The 21,568-nt window shown below is 42.3% G+C and overlaps 1 protein-coding gene across 2 annotated transcripts in view; it reads left to right on the forward strand.

The window, feature by feature from the left end:
- Positions 1-21,568, forward strand: part of CCDC39 (coiled-coil domain 39 molecular ruler complex subunit) — a 154,420-nt gene that overhangs the window by 33,242 nt on the left and 99,610 nt on the right. For both annotated transcript variants that reach the window (XM_069727254.1, XM_069727255.1), the window contains exons 7-10: positions 2,239-2,430; positions 17,014-17,117; positions 17,442-17,574; positions 19,877-20,071. In XM_069727254.1, coding sequence (XP_069583355.1) covers positions 2,239-2,430; positions 17,014-17,117; positions 17,442-17,574; positions 19,877-20,071 — 624 coding nt within the window. The remainder of the gene's footprint in view (positions 1-2,238; positions 2,431-17,013; positions 17,118-17,441; positions 17,575-19,876; positions 20,072-21,568) is intronic.

Genomic DNA, 21,568 nt, shown 5'->3' on the forward strand with positions numbered 1-21,568 from the left:
TTTTGGCGAAAAAAGGAAAATGTTCATTTTTTCATTCCACATTGCTTTAGTTATAGTTAAGCGCCTAAAGGGTTTATAAATTTCTTGAATGTGGTTTTTTTCTGTCATAGGCCTCCAAACTAACATCAAGTGGAGGTGGTCCCTAAAAAAATGGTTTTGTAAATTTTGTTGGAAAAATGAGAAATTGCTCGTCAACTTTTAACCCTTATAACATCCTAACAATAAAAAATGTTTCCAAAATTGTCCTGATGTAAAGTTGACTATTTTGTGCGATATGACTCTCTGATTTTAGGGCATAAAAATTACAAGTTTGAAAATTGCAAAATTTTCTACATTTTTGCCAAATTTCAGTTTTTTTCATAAATAAACGCAAGTTATATCAAAGAAATTTTACCATTAACATGAAGTACAATATGTCACAAAAAAACAGAATCTCAGAATCAGTGGGATCCGTTGAAGCGTTCCAGAGATATAACTTCATAAAGTGCCAGTGGTCAGAATTGTAAATATTGGCCTGGTCATTAAGTACAAAATTAGATCTGTCACTAAGGCTAAGTACACATTAGCGTCTTTGTGCGCAGTATATCATCTGCATGGTTATGCTGTGTTTTTTATCCACATCAGCTTATGTATGACGCAAAAAAAAATGCTGCGTTTGCATGCGTTTGTGTGCATTTTAGCCTGGGTTTGCGTTGATTTTGCGCATGCGTTCGATATTTCCAGGAGGGCGTGTCTCAATGGGCGTGTCCTGGACATGCTCAGTCCGAAATAAACAAGAGCATTGAACGCATGCGTACCCATGTCCTTGCGTACCAATGCGTTCACATAGACAGTAATGCGTTGTTTTGACGCACTCATCTGCATGCGTATGTCTGTGCTACATTGACGCCTCAAAAAATGCAACATGTTGCGTTTGCCGCACACCACGAAACAATGCATGCTAACGCATGTCCCTGCATACTCAATGTTAAACATATGTATGCAAAACGCATGTGGATCGGTACACAGGTATACGCTGCGCACACATACGCTAATGTGAACCCGGCCTAACGGGTTAAACGGAACCTGTCACCAGTAAAAAAACTATTAACCTGCAGATATGTGTTACTAAGCTGCCTGCCTCCTGCACATAGCCGAACACTGTTTGTAGAAAATTAAATTTATTCTCCCCATGCAGCGCTCAGGTTTCAGTCACCACCGAGTATACACAGTGGTGGCTGTAACCGTGCCCCAGGCCCTGATCAGCACTGGCTTTGTGCGATTACAGCTTCCACTCTGTTTTTCCAGAGCAATGACTGAACGTGGGCAGTGGGTGAGTTATAGGGAGAAAAGCTGGCAAAGCTGTAAGTGCAAGGTCCACCCCACTGCACTTGCAACTCGTTACCATACAATTTCAATTATGGATTTGTCTAAAACAGCAAAATAGATTTCTAAAAGCAAGGTAAGGATTTACTCAGTATCACAGCACCTTTACATACATGCCATTAGTTTTCTGTATAAAATCACGAGTACTCTTTCTCCTTAAATATAAGCTTCACAAATGTGTTTTATCTAGAATGTAATTGTGACGCTAGTCACTACTAACAGACAAGCCGTGAGGCTGGGTATTTAAGAGGTCAAAACCCAGGAGGTACATCACAGACAGAGGGGTTAGACAAAGGCTTAGTCAGGAAACAGTCCAAGGTCAGAATTCCAAGAAGCTAGCGGATCACGAGAAAAGGGCTAGGCAAACGAATAGTCTAAGGCAAATCCAAGGTTGAGAAGCAAAGATCAGAATACAAGACTAGGAGCACAGAGCTAACACACATCACTTGAGCACAGCTACAATTTGCAGAAATCTAAGGCAGAGAGCCGGCTAAATAGCCAGGTAATTACTCCGAACTGTAGACACATAGAGGACGCCCCAGAACACCCTGGTGCTGATTGGACGGCTAAATGGTCACTCAAGACGCTAACATCTCAGCACGCCCCAGCTCCCGATTGGATGGCTGAACTGTCCATCACTATACTGACATCTCAGCACGCCCCTGCCATATATTGAGCTGCAGAACAGTTATTTACACACAGATAGGTAGAATCGTGACAGTAATTTTATTTATTAAAAGTTTGTCCAAAATCGTAATTATGTGAACGTTAGACTACAAGTGTTCAGCCTTAAACTTCTTCCTTTTTGCTAAGGTTTGTGAACAACACAATAATTGATGTGATATGCCAGATATTCTGTTATTTTTATCCTAGCAACTGGCCCAGGTGAAACAAGAATTACGAGAAAGAGAAAATATTATAAAAGAGAAAATCCAGTTTTTGAACAGCGAAATAGAGAATAATAAGGAATATGAAAAGAAGATTTCAAGTGCAGAACGAAAGGCTGCAAGACTGAGGCAGGACTATCAGGAGCAGGAGAATAGTCAACGTCAACTACAAGATGAGGTATGGTGGAGAAGAAATGTTCTTCATTATCAAGCTTCTAACAGCACATGAGTGAAGAGTTGGTCGCATGTAAACTCGTGGCCTTGGTTCTGCTAGGAAACATGGCAAATCGGTGAAAACCTCGGATATGCATAAACTCAGAAATGTCTGCAGATCATATGGTTGAAAAAAGCATGTAGGAATTAAGCAAATGAATCTGGCAGGACGATAATATGATGCCTGCATAAATGATTTTCTATAGCGGTGTAGGGGTAGTTGTCAAAATCATTAAAGTTTCTAAAGTTTTTAGTTTGTAGGTTTTAGACTGTTTCATCAGATGCTAATGTTAAAGAAATGCTAGAACCCCCTTTATTCAGATGTTTTTAGCTTTGAAAGCAGTCAATTGTACACATTTCAGAAAGCTTTGATATGGGTAAACCTTGACGTTTGGTAGAGCGGCTTAATATACATTTTTTGCAAAAAACGTATCAACCAAATACCCTGTTTTTTCCATCTTTTACTAGCACTTACTGTCCACTGTGATTTTTTTGCAACAGAGTGTTTTTGGTTTTACTGTGCTTTTTTGTGTTTTCAAGTCTCTTGGTGGTGTGAACATGTCTCTACGGGCTTGTTCACTGTGCACGCAGCTAATGTGTTCTGGTTTCACATAATTGTTTTCTTGTGTCCACAAGACTGGGGAGGCCTCCACCCCTCTTTTTTTGAGCTGTGCGCACAGGAGCCGTTCTGTCCAGGGTGTCCACATGGACATTCCTTTTCTGAATCCTGCTCATACAGGTATTGTACATATGACCAGGTTTTAAATACATCAGATAGGGATTATATACATTAGTTAGGACTGCTCTGATATGGGTATACCTTGACGTTTGGTAGAGCGGCTTAATATACATTTTTTGCAAAAAAACGTATCAACCAAATACCCTGTTTTTTCCATCTTTTTACTAACACTTGCTGTCCACTGTGATTTTTTTGCAACATAGTGTTTTTGGTTTTACTGCGCTTTTTTTGTGTTTTCAAAGCTGCACTGCAGAACTCCATTTAATGTGTAGTGGCCGCTGCCTGGTGCTGCAGATCAGCTCCTATTCTCTTGCATTTACTCGGTAATAGCCACTACTACACATTGAATGGAGCTGCAACCATTTTTTTTTATTAGCAACATAATGCCATTAGTAATAGCTATTTAAAAAGGTATAAAATAAGAAGCAATTGCCTAATGGTATTCTTCAAGAGCCGATTCTTTATCTTCAGCCCACCATATTTGACTTCTATTTCAATCTTGAATAAAGCAGAAGAAGTGTAGTAATTATGTAGCCTCACACTGTGTAATTTCCTGACATGCCTTTCTTCTAAGTTGTGATTTTATGGGGCGAAGTAAAAAAAGCAAGGAATATGAGGTTCTCACAGCGAAATGATGTCACATTTTGGCAGAGCAGAAGTCATTCTTGTCATATGAACAGAGTAAAGCAAGTGTGAACAGGTGCAAGCTGCTGTGACTGCATAATATATACTATCAGCTATGGAGAGTTACCATTATTAAAACTTAACCTTTAATGAGGATAGCCTAAAATATATGAACCCAACGAACAAACACATATATACAAAAAGTGCCCAAAATAACCAGTGCTCAAAATATAAAAGAATGGAACAGTCTCACCATTCAGAACGGACACTTGGATCTTTCTCAGCCAATAGGGCTATGATGAATAACGGTCCAGGGGAGAAAAACGTCGGGCTAGGGCATAAGTCCTGTCTACCCTGTAAACCCTGTGTAACTCCTGTCCTTACAAGGACAGGCCCCAAGTGGACCCTGCTATGGACAACCACCAGATGAATGGGTGTAGGTAAATCGGTTTCCTCTTCTCCCTACGCGTTTCATCACCAATGTAGGAGACTCATCAGGGGAGTTTGAAAAAAAATATATAATTATGTGCCACAGGGCCAAGGAGTCCAAGCAAAAGACAGAGTCCATGTGTCAAGAAGGGTCCCGCAGTGGCCGGGTACCCATCAGCAAGGTATGGCTGTCTGTGTTTGCAGTCAAAATGTGTCCTCACTCTAACCCCCACATGAACACCCTTATATAACACTACTAGTCACTGCCCCTCCTATCTTAGTCACCTGTAATGGGCTAATGTAAACCAGATAGGCGTGTGTCATACTCACTCGTACACGGCGTGCAGCGATGTGTGTACCGGATGTGCGGCCGCCATGCTGTGCACGTCACTTCCACACATGCGCCAGAGAGGTGCGTTCCACACTGGAACGCATAGTCGCCATATTGTGGGCGTCACCGAAGATACGCTACAGCGGCGCCAACTGGGTATACGTAACATAGTCACTAGTGCGCTCCATGTCATGTGGGCGTCATAATAATCGTCATATGGGCGTCACAATAGGAACGTCCCAAAGGAGGCGTAGCTGAATATACACCGTAGCGGCACCAAAATGACATGTGTAATATACGTTCCATGTCATGTGGGCGTCACAATAGTCGTCATGTAGGCGTCTCCATGTCATGTGGGCATAGTAACCGCCATGTGGGCGTCACAATAGGAACGTCCCACGGGAGACGTAGCTGAATATGCATCGTAACGGCACCAGAATGACATGTGTAGTATGCGCTCCATATCATGTGGGCGTAACAATAGTCGTCATGTGGGCATCACAGTAGGAACGTCCCACGGGAGGCGTAGCGGATTATGCACCGCGGCGGCGCCAGAATGACGTGCGTAGTATCACTTGTGCTAAGGATGCCCCACATCGTGGAACGCACAGAAGTCACATAAATATGGGCGTCACAGTAAGAACGCTGCATCGATGTCATGGCAACCATAACCTGCCAGGAGAGTATAACCCACACCGTGGGACTCACCTATGGCGGAAGGCCTGATCGCCATATTATCGGTGTCGCTGAACCATACTATATAAGCAAAAATGTGCTCCAAGTCATAAAAAATATATAAGGACACTTTAATCATACTTTGAGCATAACCAAAAATCAATAAATAATACAACACGGCAGGGCCGTAATAGTAAAGACCGCCAGATAACCTGCCTCAGGCATGATTAAAGTGCAATAGTATGGTGACTAATAGGGAAAACACAGTATGACAGTGGGGGGGATGTAGTTGTTTGTATATAGGGGGGGGGGCACTACTTGATAGTCTTGCTAGTGCCACCAAAATACGTAGAGGATACTATAGTTGCATACCCGAAAAAGTATGTAGATATGTAGGGCGGCCTATTAGATAAAAACACAGAAATAGGTGAGGAACCAACATAACTAAATAAAAGTCGGATTCACAAAATGGTGAAGTTACACCCCTTATTCATAGTGCGATACACCCAAATAGGTGAAGCACTAAATTCAGAGACACGGGGTGTCACCAGAAGAGGGGAAAAGACAGTGGTCAAACCCCTAGAGGTCACCTATTATAAACTCTGCTTTATTTGACTGATTAAATAGCTAGCGCCCAGAAAAACGATACATAGTACCCATGATAAACAGTAACCAATGGCCTATAAAGAACATGGCCCAATATAACCAAAGGCACCAGAGAAGGGGGGGGAGAGGGGGAAGGAAATAAAGTGACAAAACCACTAGATTGACCCAACATAAGAGACGTGTTCAAAGGAAACAGCTGAAATTCAGCTGTTCATTCAACCCTTTGGGATCACATGTGTCAAGCAAAAATATCCATTTGGCCTCTCTCTGAAGGAGCATTCTATCTAGATCGCCACCCCTGGGTGACATCCGCACTTTGTCAATGCCCATAAATGAAAGGCCCTTGGTGCTACCCCCATGAGAAGCATTCACATGTCTCGCAATGGGGGTGTCTCTCCGATTGCGTATGTCACCAAGGTGCTCTCCCACCCGTCTCCTAAATTCTCGGATGGTTTTACCAATATATGATTGGCCACAACTGCAGAGTGCCCTATAGATCACCCCAGTGTCTTGCAGTTGATGAATTCCCTGATCTTATACACTCGTTGAGTATTTTCATCAACAAATTCTTTGCCAGGTCTTATAAACTCACAAGCCACACAAGTACCACATTTGTAGCATCCAGCTGGCCTCACTGGCAACCAGGTTTCCTTTTTAGGGGGTTAAAGTGACTATGCACAAGTCTATCCCCCAGGGTTCTGCATCTACGGTATGTGATGCTAGGTGTACCACCCACAAATTCCTTAAGGTCCACGTCCATACCTAGAATGCCCCAGTGCTCTTTCAGGATCTTTCTGACGGAAGTTGCCCCGTTATCAAACGTACAAATGAGTCTTGTCTCGTTGGTAATATTCTCTTCCCTCTCCAAAGGGGTGAGGAGCAACCCTCTGTTCTGTCTGTTGGCATATCGGAAAGCCTCCCTCAACACCAGGGTGGATAAAAATCTTGATTTTTTTAAAAAAAATCAAAAAAATCAGATTTTTTTGATTTAAATCATTTGATTTAAATCAGATTTTTTAATCAAGTTGTACACAAGCAAAACTTTGTCTTTTTGCAAATCTAATTGTTTTACACAAATAAAAATATTAAAACAGTTGATTATGAAACCTAATAATTTTTATTTGCACTATTAAAGACTCAGAATTGAACTACAGAGAGTAAGTACTTTTTAACAATAGCCTATCTCTAACGTTTGAAGTAAGCAAACATCTTCAGTGAATACATCAGTCCTTTAAGCCTACTGTTTATTTAGGACTTTTAATAGGAAAACCAGTTGTCCTGCTTTAGCAGTTCCTAAAAGCGGTTTCGGACTGTTGTGTGCACAAAACCAAATGAAGAAAACAATCTCTCTACTCCTGCGGATGAAACCGATGCAGTCAGTAGCTGAGTAGCTAGATTTATTATCTTTGCTGGAAGAACAAGTGATTGCGACTTCCACCAGTCCAGTGGTTTTAGTTCATTAACGACATTATCTGCAAACATGTATTTTTGAAATGGTGCAGATTCACACTTCAATTTCAGCACAGTTGCCACAATGTCATGGTTAGTATTGGCGAGCCACTCCATTGCAGAGTTGATTTCCGCCTCAGATAATTTTTTCCCTCTGTAGATGGGATGCAAGATATTGGCTAAATAGTGTTCTTCTTTTAATGCTTGGTCCTTGCGGTGCTGTATTGCAACCTTTACATTGTTTGAGAGGTTCAAGCGATCTAGAGAACCTTCTAAATCTTTCCAAACTTCTGTGGCATCAGCTATGGTTGCAGTATCTTTCTGCATTTTATCCAACGCAATCGATATTGGCTTTAACCTTTCCAAAAGGTCCTCGGCATTTCTCTTCACACCAAGATTTAATACTTTGCTTCGTATATTAGCATCAATTTTATCCCGATGTGTTTCGCAAATGGACAGTAATTTTGACCAGTTGTTAATAAACATTTCCAAGCAGTCAGCCAAGGTATTCCATCTAACATCTTGTGGTAGAACCAACTTCAGTCCTCCCATTTCCTTGTAGGTTGCATGTGCAAAATGATTATTGCGGAAATATTTAACAATTTCTACAACATGTTCCTTGACACCCGAAATATGCAGGTCTTTTGCCAAAAGATGCAACAAATGGGCAGAACAACCGTATGTAATGACATTTGTGTCATCCTCATGTGCCAGTTCCGCTCGCATTTTTGCCACATTGCTTGCGTTATCAGTAACTAAGCTCCTTACTTTACATCCAAACTGTTCTTGGCATTGGTGAATTGAGTTCTTAGCAATTTCAAGTAAATATTCAGCAGTATGTGAATTTCCAGATGTGTCGATTGTGTCTGTAAGGTAAGTTTCACCATCTTCTGTTGTGACACAAGTGCAAATTATGGGGTCGTTGTGGATGTTGCTCCAACCATCCAAGCTCATGTTAACAACCTTGTCTTTCAAATATTTTGTACAAGCCGCTCTTTCTATGTCGTATACAGCCTGAAGATGTTTTCCTGAGATATCAAATCTACTTGGTGGTTTGTAGCCTGGTCTAATTCCTTCGATCATTTGTACAAACAATGGGTGCTCAACTAGTCGGAAAGAAGAATTGGTTGCAAATATGAATTTAGCAATTAATTCATCAAAATGTTCTTTCTGGCTCGTCGTAGTCTTTAAGATGAATTTTTCTACACTTTGCACGCAAAGTTTTTTTTTGGGCTGCTTTGTTGAAGTTGTACCCAGATATTGATTGTCACGTGCAGCACAAGCCATATTTGACCCTGAAAGCACAGAAATTAAAAATATAAATCGACTGCGTATTTGAAGAAATATAACGAAAATATTTTGAAACAAACTTTTTGAACAATGTAATGGTCCTCGTCCTATAAGGGCTGTCTCAAAAGTTATGCTACTCAAGTTTTCCGGTGAAGTTGCTGTAATACTGGTAACTAATATCAGAGCAACTGAAAAAAATTATGTCACAAAAGTTTTAAAAATGTTTTTTTTTAAAAATGGTCAATTTGGCAGACTTCAAAAGTGAATTGCAGCCTACAATAAAAAAAAAAATAAGCGTATACACACTTTATTTTTACTTAAAGGACATGTGCACCTTTATTTTTTAAGGTGCAGTGTGCACATGTCCTCCCCCCGCAGCTCTCTTACCTCCGCTGTCAGCGCTGCGGGGATCCGTGGCTTCGTTCTGCCCGTCCGCGAGCGCGCCTCCATTCATTTCAATGGAGCGTGCGGCCCGCTGACGTCACGCCACTGGATCACTGCGAGTAGGCCGCAACCGGAGGACGGGAGGCGGACGGTCAAAACGAAGCCACGGATCTCAGCGCTGCGGGGATCGGAGGTAAGAGCGCTGCGGGGGGGGAGGACATGTGCACCTTAAAAAAATAAAGGTGCACATGTCCTTTAGCGTTAATTTTCTGTGAAATATTGCCTTAACATAAATTTAAATTCTATACTCCAGAACTACTAGTGCTAGAAATTTCTCTTTTCATAGACTTTAACCATCCCAGTAAAATGTCTGTTAAAAAAATAGGTTGTAATCGCCAGACTTATTAGTACTAGGCTCCTGGTGCATAAGAAGCTGTGGGGGTTCATTGACATTAGTTGTATCACTATCAACATCTTCATTTCCCTTCTGGTTGCAGTTTTCATAATGTGATTTCAAACGGCAAACAAGTCCTTGGATATCCTTTTGACAGTATTTGCACTTTGCTCTTGCACCTTTCTTTCCAAGATCTGCTGCTGGCATCTCAACAAAATGAACCCAAATAGGGTCTCTCTTACGACCTGCCATGGCTCACACAGATCACTTATGAAGTTTGATTGTTACTACAGCCAAGTACTGCTGACTATCCAACAAGTTTGGGCATGTCAACTGAATGGAAAAAGAAACTAAACCAAAAGTGAAACCAAGCTAGAAGTGTGGAATTAAAGGGGCAGTATGAACAAAATGTGGAGGCTATTAATAGTTTATACAATTAAGACATGCTGCTTTTAAACACCTACCTATTGCCATATAGTAAAACAAAAAAGATTTTTACTTACTTTGGGGTCCCCCCCTCACCCTGGCGTTAGATCGTTGCCCCTAGTTTCGTCCGTGTAACTATGGGCGCACATGCGCACTGCTCTCACTTCTCATTTTAATCGTGATTTATATTAAAAAAAAACCTTTTGATTTAAATCAGTGATTTAAATCATGATTAAAATCATGATTTAAATCGATCCGATTTAAATAGAAAAAAAATCTTTTGATTTAAATCGTGATTTAAATCATGATTTAAATCGGCGTGATTTAAATCAATCCACCCTGCTCAACACCCGATCGGGGTACCCCCTAGCCAGAAACCTCCATCTGAGATCATCCGCCTTGTCTTTGAAGTCTCTTTGATTAGAACAATTACGACGCAGTCTAAGATACTGGCCCTTAGGGATACCCCTTTTGAGAGGGTAGGGGTGATGACTATCCCATCGCAAAAGAGAGTTGGTTGCGGTGGGTTTACGATAGACTGTGGTCTCCAATGAGTCCCCCCTCTCTGATTTTGAAATCAGGACATCCAGGAAGGGTAACCTGTCCTCCTGTATCACAAACGTAAACCTTAGACCAATGTCATTTTCATTCAAAGATGCGACAAACTGGCAGAAAGTGTCACTCGTGCCCCTCCAGAGTACAAAAATATCATCAATATTCCTGACCCATAGGTCCACATGGGCCAGGTATATTTCATGTCTCTCGGAGAAGGCAATACTGTCCTCCCACCATCCCACCAGCCCAGGAACAAATTTGCGTACGTGGGGGCACAAGGGCTCCCCATTGCGGTGCCCCTGAGCTGGTGGAAGACCTTGCAATCAAAGCAAAAGAAATTATTATGCAACACAAAATCAAGAAGGCTGACAATGAGTTCATTGTGGGCCCTGTATTGGCACCCCCTTGTACCAAGGAAGTGTTGCACACCCCGAATCCCACAATCGTGTGGGATCGAGGAGTACAAAGCCTCGACGTCAATACTAGCCAGGAGGGTGCCAGATTCAAGCGAGATACCATCCAGCCTACGAAGTAAATCCATGGTGTCTCTTATATAGGAGGGAAGAGAAGTGACAAAAGAACTCAACACTTTGTCGATGTACACTCCTACATTCTGCCCAATACCTCCTATGCCCGACACAATGGGTCTGCCCTTAAGAGGGTCAAGACCCTTGTGAACCTTTGGTAGGGCATAGAAGGTTGGCATGATGGGATGGCGGGGTAGCATGAATAGATATTCATCCTCACTAATCAATTTGTCCATTTTGGCTTTCGTGAGGATAGCCCCCAATGACGACAAACATTTGGCAGTTGGATTTTGTGACACCACAGTGTAGGTCGTACGATCATTAAGTAGGGACAAACACATATTTTTATATTTCTCCACCCCCATCACGACCACATTCCCCCCTTATCGGATGGTTTGAAAACTAATGACTCATCCGTTTCCAACCCCTGAAGGGCCACCATCTGTTATCTGCTTAGATTATGTCTGGCTTGATTCTGTGCCATTTCCTTGATGTCATTAGTACATAGATTTAGAAAAACATCAATTGCGGACAGGTCCCCCCCAACAGGTGCCATTTTCCTGCTGCCATTTTTTAACTGGGTAAAGGGTCCCTGTCCTACATTAGTTACAGGTGAGGTTTCCAGATCTGCCAACAATTGTACATCTTGTAATAATTCAGAAGGAATATTAAGTTCATAACATAACCTCTTCTCTCTCTGCTTAAAGAATTTGTGCCATCTTAATTTTCTAATAAATAAATTCAAATCCTTAATCATGTTAAAGGAGGAAAAATCGGAGCTGGGAACAAAAGATAATCCTTTGAAAAGGACCGACATTTCCACCGCAGTAAATTGTCTGTCAGATAGATTTAGAATCTGTGACTCTCCTCCCTGTTGAAGAGATTGCGATTGTGACTGCGGAGCTGGTAGGGTCGGTCTAAAAAACCGGGTCTTGGAATTGGGGTCTGGTACCTATCGCCTCTATGAAATCCCCCTCCTCTTCCCCTTCCCCTACCCCTCGTGCTGGGCCCCCTGCTGTCGTTGTCCGAGTAATGCCCATATGACGATTATTATGACGCCCACATGACATGGAGCGCACTAGTGACTATGTTACGTATACCCAGTTGGCGCCGCTGTAGCGTATCTTCGGTGACGCCCACAATATGGCGACTATGCGTTCCAGTGTGGAACGCACCTCTCTGGCGCATGTGTGGAAGTGACGTGCACAGCATGGCGGCCGCACATCCGGTACACACATCGCTGCACGCCGTGTACGAGTGAGTATGACACACGCCTATCTAGTTTACATTAGCCCATTACAGGTGACTAAGATAGGAGGGGCAGTGACTAGTAGTGTTATATAAGGGTGTTCATGTGGGGGTTAGAGTGAGGACACATTTTGACTGCAAACACAGACAGCCATACCTTGCTGATGGGTACCCGGCCACTGCAGGACCCTTCTTGACACACGGACTCTGTCTTTTGCTTGGACTCCTGTGCCCTGTGGCACATAATTATATATGAGAAGAATGAAATAGATATTACACACGCGCTACCTCAGGCACCAAGAAAAAACCCCCAGCTGCAAGGAAACAAGGCAGGGAGGTGCCACCCCTGTCAAAGAACTATCAAGAATAATGAAAACAATTGAATCCGCGCTGAAAGGGCAAGACAGATGGAACAAACAGACCTATGAAAAGTAAATGTGACACAATAACACGCAAATCACACCATACAAGCCCACACACCCCCACCTATAACAGAACAATCCCACCTTGAATAGACCTAGACCGGAGCCTAAACAAAAAGCCGCACCAGCGCTACCGAACACGTGGAGAGACTCACCAGCAGGGGATGTGCCGACGTGTGTCACGGTGGGTGCAGTCCAGTCAGGAGAAAAGGATCCGGCGTATAGAAACGCTAGCGGGAAGGTGGGCAGGCAGAGGTGATGAGCCGCAATGAAATAAGGTAGTACGGGAGCTACGTAGAGCCAGGGAAAGCCCCGGCCGGTGGCGTCCCTGGATACGAGCGGGGAAGGGGAAAATAGCTGGCACGAGGCTCAGCGTGTGACGTCACAAAGTAAGTACGGGGCAGCGCAGAGACCAAAACCGACGCGTTTCGAAGGAGAGGCGTCCTTCTTCATCAGGGTTACCGGTCTCTCGATGCGCCCGGACATATAAGCCCCAAGGATGTCAATCACAATAGCAAGCCTGCCCATTTAACCCATTGTGTTGGTGACCACTATAGTAATGACAGTTGCAGAGCCACAAAAAACCGCAACACTATGAGTAGAGATGAAAGTAAGAATACTGATGCATGAAATATGTTGCACGGGCAAGTGAAAAATATTAATAAAAAAGACTTATAAATATGTGTAAAAGTATAGATGTACTGTACCAATTCAAATATACCAGATTTATTAAAGTGGAAACAATACCACTAACACTATCTAAATTAACACAAACAATAGAAGCAAACCTTTAATAAATAGCGATAAAAAACAGTAAATCCGGGGTTAAAGTACTAAAAACGTGCTAAAACGGTACTACGGGGGTACTAGAAAAAAGGGGGGGGGAAAGAGATACGGGGAAAAAAAAAATTTTTCATTATATGTCCGGGCGCATCGAGAGACCGGTAACCCTGATGAAGAAGGACGCCTCTCCTTCGAAACGCGTCGGTTTTGGTCTCTGCGCTGCCCCGTACTTACTTTGTGACGTCACACGCTGAGCCTCGTGCCAGCTATTTTCCCCTTCCCCGCTCGTATCCAGGGACGCCACCGGCCGGGGCTTTCCCTGGCTCTACGTAGCTCCCGTACTACCTTATTTCATTGCGGCTCATCACCTCTGCCTGCCCACCTTCCCGCTAGCGTTTCTATACGCCGGATCCTTTTCTCCTGACTGGACTGCACCCACCGTGACACACGTCGGCACATCCCCTGCTGGTGAGTCTCTCCACGTGTTCGGTAGCGCTGGTGCGGCTTTTTGTTTAGGCTCCGGTCTAGGTCTATTCAAGGTGGGATTGTTCTGTTATAGGTGGGGGTGTGTGGGCTTGTATGGTGTGATTTGCATGTTATTGTGTCACATTTACATAATTATATATATTTTTTCAAACTCCCCTGATGAGTCTCCTACATTGGTGATGAAATGTGTAGGGAGAAGAGGAAACCGATTTACCTACACCCATTCATCTGGTGGTTGTCCATAGCAGGGTCCACTTGGGGCCTGTCCTTGTAAGGACAGGAGTTACACATGGTTTACAGGGTAGACAGGACTTATGCCCTAGCCCGACGTTTTTCTCCCCTGGACCGTTACTCATCATAGCCCTATTGGCTGAGAAAGATCCAAGTGTCCGTTCTGAATGGTGAGACTGTTCCATTCTTTTATATTTTGAGCACTGGTTATTTTGGGCACTTTTTGTATATATGTATATGTGTTTGTTCGTTGGGTTCATATATTTTAGGCTATCCTCATTAAAGGTTAAGTTTTAATAATGGTAACTCTCCATAGCTGATAGTATCTGTTTCCCCAGAGGGTGTTATATGGTGCAGATTAGTCTGCACTATTGCTTTTTGCAGACTGCATAATATACAAAGAAAAGAATACAGCAGCACTCTGTAAGCGGTAAATGTATGCAAACCATTGAATATATGGAATCTGGACTTTATTACTGCCATATAGACAATACCTAGAAAATGAGGGTGCTTAGCGCACAATTTGGGCAGTTCATGATTCTGTTAGAAGGTGCTCGTCGGTTTTTTGAAGTTTAATATTGGAGGTGGTGACTGCCTCCTTTTCTGACAGACACTCCTCCAATTAGTTAGTGCTGGATTCTACCTGCCCTTTAAATTTGTAAACTATAAACCTCGGCGAGTCATGTTTTTATTTATTTATTTCACTCACTGATATAGCGCCATTAATTTCACAACGCTTTACAGATACAATCACTGTCCCCATTAGGGCTCACAATCTAATTTTCCTATCAGTAAGTCTTTGGAGTGTGGGAGGAAACCGGAGAACCCAGAGGAAACCCACACAAACACGGGGAGAACATACAAACTTCTTACAGATCGTGTCCTTGGTGGGATTTGAACCCAGGTCCCAGCTCTGCAAAGCAACAGTGCTAACCACTGAGCCACCGTGCTGTCCTAAATATTGAGTTTAGGATCCCAGGGAAGAATGATTTGTCTCGTTGTGGATTTTGGGTTCACATGAATTGGCCAACATGTTCTCTAAGTACCTTTATTTCGAAGTATATTCTATATATTAGTAGTGCAGCTTCCATATGTTCAGTGTTTGCCTACATCTTAGAACTTACAGAGGCTGCTGTATTCTTTTGTTTGTATATTCCCGTTGCGTGAGGCTGACCTCTGATCCGACCATAAGCTCAGGTTTTTGTCTGCGTAACGTCATATGACTGACTTCATGGATCGAAATTGGGGCTGCAGGAGGATATTGGGAAAATAAGTCCTCTATTGATAGCACTATTTAGAGAACAATTTAAAATTAAATTGCCAAAATACTTGACCCTTTCACATCATATCTATTGCTTCATATGTTGGCTACCGGTGTATGGAGTGGGCTCCGTAGGTAAGCCCACACCATAAACAGTTGATACCAGCTGTGATACACAGCAGGCATTTTGCTGTAACATTTATGACCTGAACAAACACAGATTGCCGCTGTTAAACCATTTAAATGTTGCTGTCAATCACTGGCTGGTATTCAAACTGTGATTACCAGCACTTACATGCACCGCTTCCATTGCTCCCCCTACAATGCAATTATGGGGTGCTGATGGGCCGTGATGGCATTTGAGAGCATGCTGAAGGCCCCCATGGCCCTCATCTTTGTCTTAAGGCTACTTTCACACTAGCGTCGGTACGGGGCTGTCGCGCTGCGTCGGCCCGACGTACCGACGCATACTGTGCAAGTGCCACACATCGGGGGCAGCAGATGCATTTTTCCAGCGCATCCGCTGCCCCATTTGCGTTGCGGGGAGGTGGGGGCGGAGTTCCGGCCGCGCATGCGCGGTCGGAAATGGTGGACACAACGCAGCAAAAAACGTTACATGTAACGTTTTTTGCTGCCGACGGTCCGCCACAACACGACGCAACCGTCGCACGACGGTTGCGACGTGTGGCAAAGCGTCGCAATGCGTCGCTAATGTTAGTCAATGGAGAAAAAACGCATCTTGCAAGCAATTTTGCAGGATGCGTTTTTTTTTCCTAAACGACGCATTGCGACGTGCAGTGCACGACGCCAGTGTAAAAGTAGCCTAACTGGGAAGTCCAGCCTGTCGCTGGACTTCATAGAAGAATGTTATTTAGTCTGTATAATCTATATGTATAGACCGTAATTGTATTGCAGTGTTTAGTATAAGCGACTAGACAATCGTAGGTTCAAGTAAAAAATAAAATTTAAAAAAAATATAAAAATTTGAATCACCCCTCTCTTCCCCCATTAATAATAAAGGAAAAGAAAGTCTGACATATAAAAGTCCAATCTATCAAAATAAAATATTAATGAACCGTAATTAGAAAAAAAATAACGAGATGCCAGAATCACTTTCTTTTTGGTCACCACACACCTCTGAAAAAAATTGCAGTAAAACATCTTGTCTACCCTAAAAAGTAACAGTGAAAATGTCAGCATGCCTCACAAAAAACGGTCATGACACAGCTGCATCAATGGAAAAATCATAATTTAACAGGAGTCTCAAAACTCCATATTTTTTTTTTCATCACTTAAGTAAAAAAAAAAAAGTGACATGTTTGGTCTCACCCAAATGATTCTTGGAGAGTGGAGTTGTAAGATCGCAATATTACCGCACTTCAATTTTTTTTCAAGTTTTGCAGCACACAGAGTGGTCAAATATATGGTGTCATTGACCGCTACAACCAATCCTGCAGATGACAAACCCTATCATACAGCTACAGTATATTGACACTGAAATAATAAACTTATGGCTCTTGGAAAAAGGGTAGGAAAAACAGAATCTCAAAAATGAAAAAATGTCCTTTCACCGAGAGGTTAAAGTTTAACATTTTAAACACAAGGTCCATTAAGAACATTGACATATATTGTTATATGGTTATTACTGGGGTAACTGTTATATTTATGACTTGTATCTTTATATATAGCTGGAAACACTTAAAGGGACGGTTGATAGGACAGCGACTGAATTAGAAGTTATGCGGGTTCAAGTTAACAACCTGAAAAAAGAGGTTCGGAAAAAGGATGAAAGGTACTGTATACGTCAGTTGCTTAGCAGAAAGGCGAAGCGTGTAAGAATATTTAACGTGCAGTTTTAAGTAAATAAATAAAATATAAAAGTGGTCATAATTACTTTTCATTAAAGGGGTTATCTGGGACTTTGAAAAAAAAATAAATAATGAGCCTGAGCACTAACAGGCAGGTAGTAACTACTTCTCGTTACATGCTGGGGGTTTAGAGGTGACTGCCCTTGTCTCCAGACTTTTGGGACATGTCACATATGAATCATAGTCAAATTATAATTTGTAATGAATGAGGCTGAGAATTTATTGCTTAATTGGAATTATATTTTTAGATTAAGTCAGGCTAAAGAATATAATGAAGGTTTGTCTGAAAAATTGAAGCTTGTGACAGACTCGGCTCTGAGTATGGAGGAAAGAGCCCAACGTGTAGAGGACATGCTGAAGGAACAGGAGAAAACAATAAAGGTGAGTTTCAACTAATTGTACCTAAGAGTGTTGTGCTGACATGGACCCAAATACAAGTAATAACAAGTTTTAACTGTATACTTCTGTGTTCACTTAGTATTGATCGGAACTTACCGAATATTTAGAATGACATTAAACATGATGCCACCCTCACCCTCTATGCTCATGCTTGTCTGGAATAGTGTGCATCAGTAACAAAAGGAGCGGGCACTTGGGTATCTTGAATCTCTTTGTCAAGGAAAACTTGGCAGGCTCCCTATACACATTAGATGGTTGGCCAGACCCACCAGATTGACAGGTACCAACTATATACATCAAATGTGCATGGCCAGCTTTACAATGCTAGGGCAAAAGAAAAAAAATGACAAAGAAACATAATCGAGAGAGACATGTCAGACAAAATGTCATGTTGATAAGTGTAGAGTGATGCACCTAGGCCGGAGTAATCATATTACTGCATATTCATGGAAATAAAAATGAAGATTACAGAATAGGAGAAGGACTTGGGTATTCTGGTTACAAGTAAGCTGAGCAGCAGCACTCAATGTCAAGCAGCAGCCGCAAAAGGAAGCAAGATTGTAGGTTGTTTAGGTCAACTGATAATGGTTTAAAAGTGGTGACTAAATTACTTAGTAGGATGGAAGGTCTTTCTTATGATGGGAAGCTACAAAAATCAGACATGTTAGAAAATAAATACATGGGAAATATACACGTTGGAAGTGTTCTTGTTATTATGTGTGGTTAATACAGAGAACTGGCACATGATTTTTTTTTTCTCCGAATGACTATACAAAGGACCAGGTAATATTTGTGACTTGTGGGAAAAAAAGACATTTTTCGATTTCAGTATTGAAAAGGATTCTTTTCAGTTAGAGTAGTCCTGACTATGGAATGCCCTTCCACAGAAGGTAAGAGTGATAGTTTCTGAAATATCTGTCCCAATATGTTAATAGGGCGGGGGTCTCTTGGACATCAGGTCTGTGTGGCACTATCAACATAATACAGGTGGCATTTACAGTCCTGTTGTTTTTCATGACAGATCTTAATCATTCTTGTAAAGGCAGCATAATGGAGGGGTGCAAAGAGAATGTTAGAATACTCTCATTTCTTTTTATACAGAGGGTTAACAACGGGGAAGGTCCCCGTCAGGGCTCGCTCACACCACTGTATTTTCTGTCTGAGTATGATCCAACAAAACATTGGATTGCACTTTTACCGATGTTATTTTATGGGGCCGCGTACTGTACATGTCAGATTTTTATTAGATTTTCGGATCACACAGCCATGCAAATGAAACCATCGGACTGCACTTAGATGACACATGAGTGCAGTCCGATTTCCATGCACTAACACAGTGGAGATGATGGAGACATTTTGTTCTCCATCATCTACTCAGTGTGCTCCTGTTTTCTCATCCTGGAGAATCGGAACACAATATGCTGACATTCTGATCAGAGTTTGGCATAATCAGCCCTATTCTCTCAGATGAGAGTCTCGATGCCCGTGTGCACCTGCACTTACTGTTGGACGTTAAAAAAAATACATTTACGGAGGTAGTTGAGTGAGTGCAAAATTAACTCCTTCCCAACTTGTAACATACTATTATGTGGCATTGCCGGGTGCTGGAATATGGAGTGAGATTAAGGGTATGTGCACACGTATCTGTGAGGGCTGCGGAATTTTCCGCAGCGGATTTGATAAATCCGCAGTGCAAAACCGCTGCATTTTTTCCTGCGGATTTATCGCGGTTTCTATTGCAGATTCCGCTGCGGGTTTACACCTGCAGTTTTCTATTGGAGCAGGTGTAAACCCGCAGCGGAATCCACACAAAGAATTGACATGCTGCGGAATGTAAACCGCTGCATTTCCGCGCGTTTTTTTCCGCAGCATGTGCACTGCGGATTTTGTTTCCCATAGGTTTACATTATTCTGTAAATGCATGAGAAACCGCTGCGGACCCGCAGCTGCGGAAACACTGCGGATCTGCAGCGTGTGCACATACCCTTAGAGACGCCGTCTGTCACACAAGCGCTGAGCTCAGTGATTGGCTCACAGTAAGTTGTATTGTCATACTTGGTGCCTGTTATATTGCAGTTAGTCATTTATATTGATCTTTTCGTTTGCATCCGATCGTGACCTAACAGTGAGGCAGACGACATTTATACGTTAAATTATAAATCTAAAATGCGATCAATTAAATGACACTTCCTCCTTAAGACAGACCTTATATGAATAAGACTGAAATGTCTTTTTCAGATATTGTGTAGAACTACCATCATAATATTGTCATTAATCTCCCCAGGATCTTGAAGCCCAGCTGCAACAGATAAGAGAGCAACATTTCAAGAAATCACAGGAGCTGCACGAGCACAAGACAAAAGAAAAGCACATGATATCAGAAATTAATGGAAGTCAAGCCTCGCTGAGAAACCTTAATAGTCAACTGCAAAAACTTGACCTGCATGCTTTAAAGCAACAGGGGATCATTTACAATCAGGTACAAATGCATGCTGGTTTTCAACCATTAAATCCCTTAAATACCATTGCTGTGATTAAGAACAGCTAACCACATGCAGGACATTTTATTGTAATTGAAATATTTTCAAATATAGAAAGACAGCTAGGAAAAAGCTTTGCAAGAACATAACCAACCATCTGAAGGATAACAAAGGGTCAGAAATCACGATTAAGAACAGTGTATTAGCTGAATTACAGTAATTAACGTCTCCTTTAGTATTCGTGTATGTGCATGTATATATCTAATATATAAAGCTGAATCTGTGTGTGTATGTGTGTATGTATGTATGTCTGGGATTGGCATCTGCACCGTCGCAGCTACAGCCACAAAATTTTACACAGTCACACGTCTGGACCCCGAGAGCGTCATAGGCTATGTTGTGAGGCAAAATTTTAACCCCACGCTTTCCAATTCACCAAACAATTTTGCCCCTATCTACATAATGGGGGAAAAGTGAAAGGAAAAGTGTTGGAGGCAAATTGACAGCTGCCAGATGTGAACAAGGGGGACTTAAAGAGTGAGAGCGATGGCGCCAAAGAGTATATACCGTACAGTTGCTAAGGTGGGGCCCCGACATGGGATACTCACCACTCACGGGGATATGAACACACACACAAAATGCGCCACACACTACCACGTGCTTGAACACATATTACCCTCAGTACACATTTCACCACACATACACCAACCTCGCCACATAAAAGTCGAAACACAAAAGTCGCCGCTCAAAACTCGCCATGCGCAAAACTCGCCACATGCAAAAACTAGGCTCACGCAAAACTCGCCACAAGTGCAAAACTCACCTCATGGAAAACTCGCCACACACAAAACTTGCACACGCGGAAAAATTGCCACATGCACAAAAGTTGCAACACATGCAAAAGTTGCCTCACACAAAACTTGCATATACTCAAAAGGCACCACACATAAAACTCACCACGCGCAAAACTCGCCATGCGCAAAACTTGCTGCACACAACTTGCTACACTAACCTGTCACATGCAACTCGACACACAAAAAGTTGCTACACGCATGTTGCCACACAAAACTCATCTCACAAAAGTCGCTACATGCATGTCGCCACACGCAACTCAACACACACAACTTGACAAACGAAACTCGCCCTAAAACACACACAAGTCTGGTATTATCCTTCAAAAATAAAAATCTGATTAATAAGCAGACAAACTACAAGAGCAACAAATGTACCATATAGGAAATACGGCAGCTGTCGGTCACATGACCTGTCTATTATGTGTATATGTGAGCTAATATATACTTCCAGGGGGGAGGGCTTCCTGTTGGCTGGGGATTTAACAGACTGCCAATTTATCTTACAAATACTGAGGTAAAAATACTGACCAAATAACGTGTGAGCACGGCCTAATACAGGAAGAGATGACACACAGATATATACTATATACAGTAGGAGATGACACACAGGTATATACTATATACAGGAGGAGATGACACACA

Source organism: Ranitomeya imitator, chromosome 5 (genome assembly GCF_032444005.1).
Source record: "Ranitomeya imitator isolate aRanImi1 chromosome 5, aRanImi1.pri, whole genome shotgun sequence".
Lineage (NCBI taxonomy): Eukaryota > Metazoa > Chordata > Amphibia > Anura > Dendrobatidae > Ranitomeya > Ranitomeya imitator.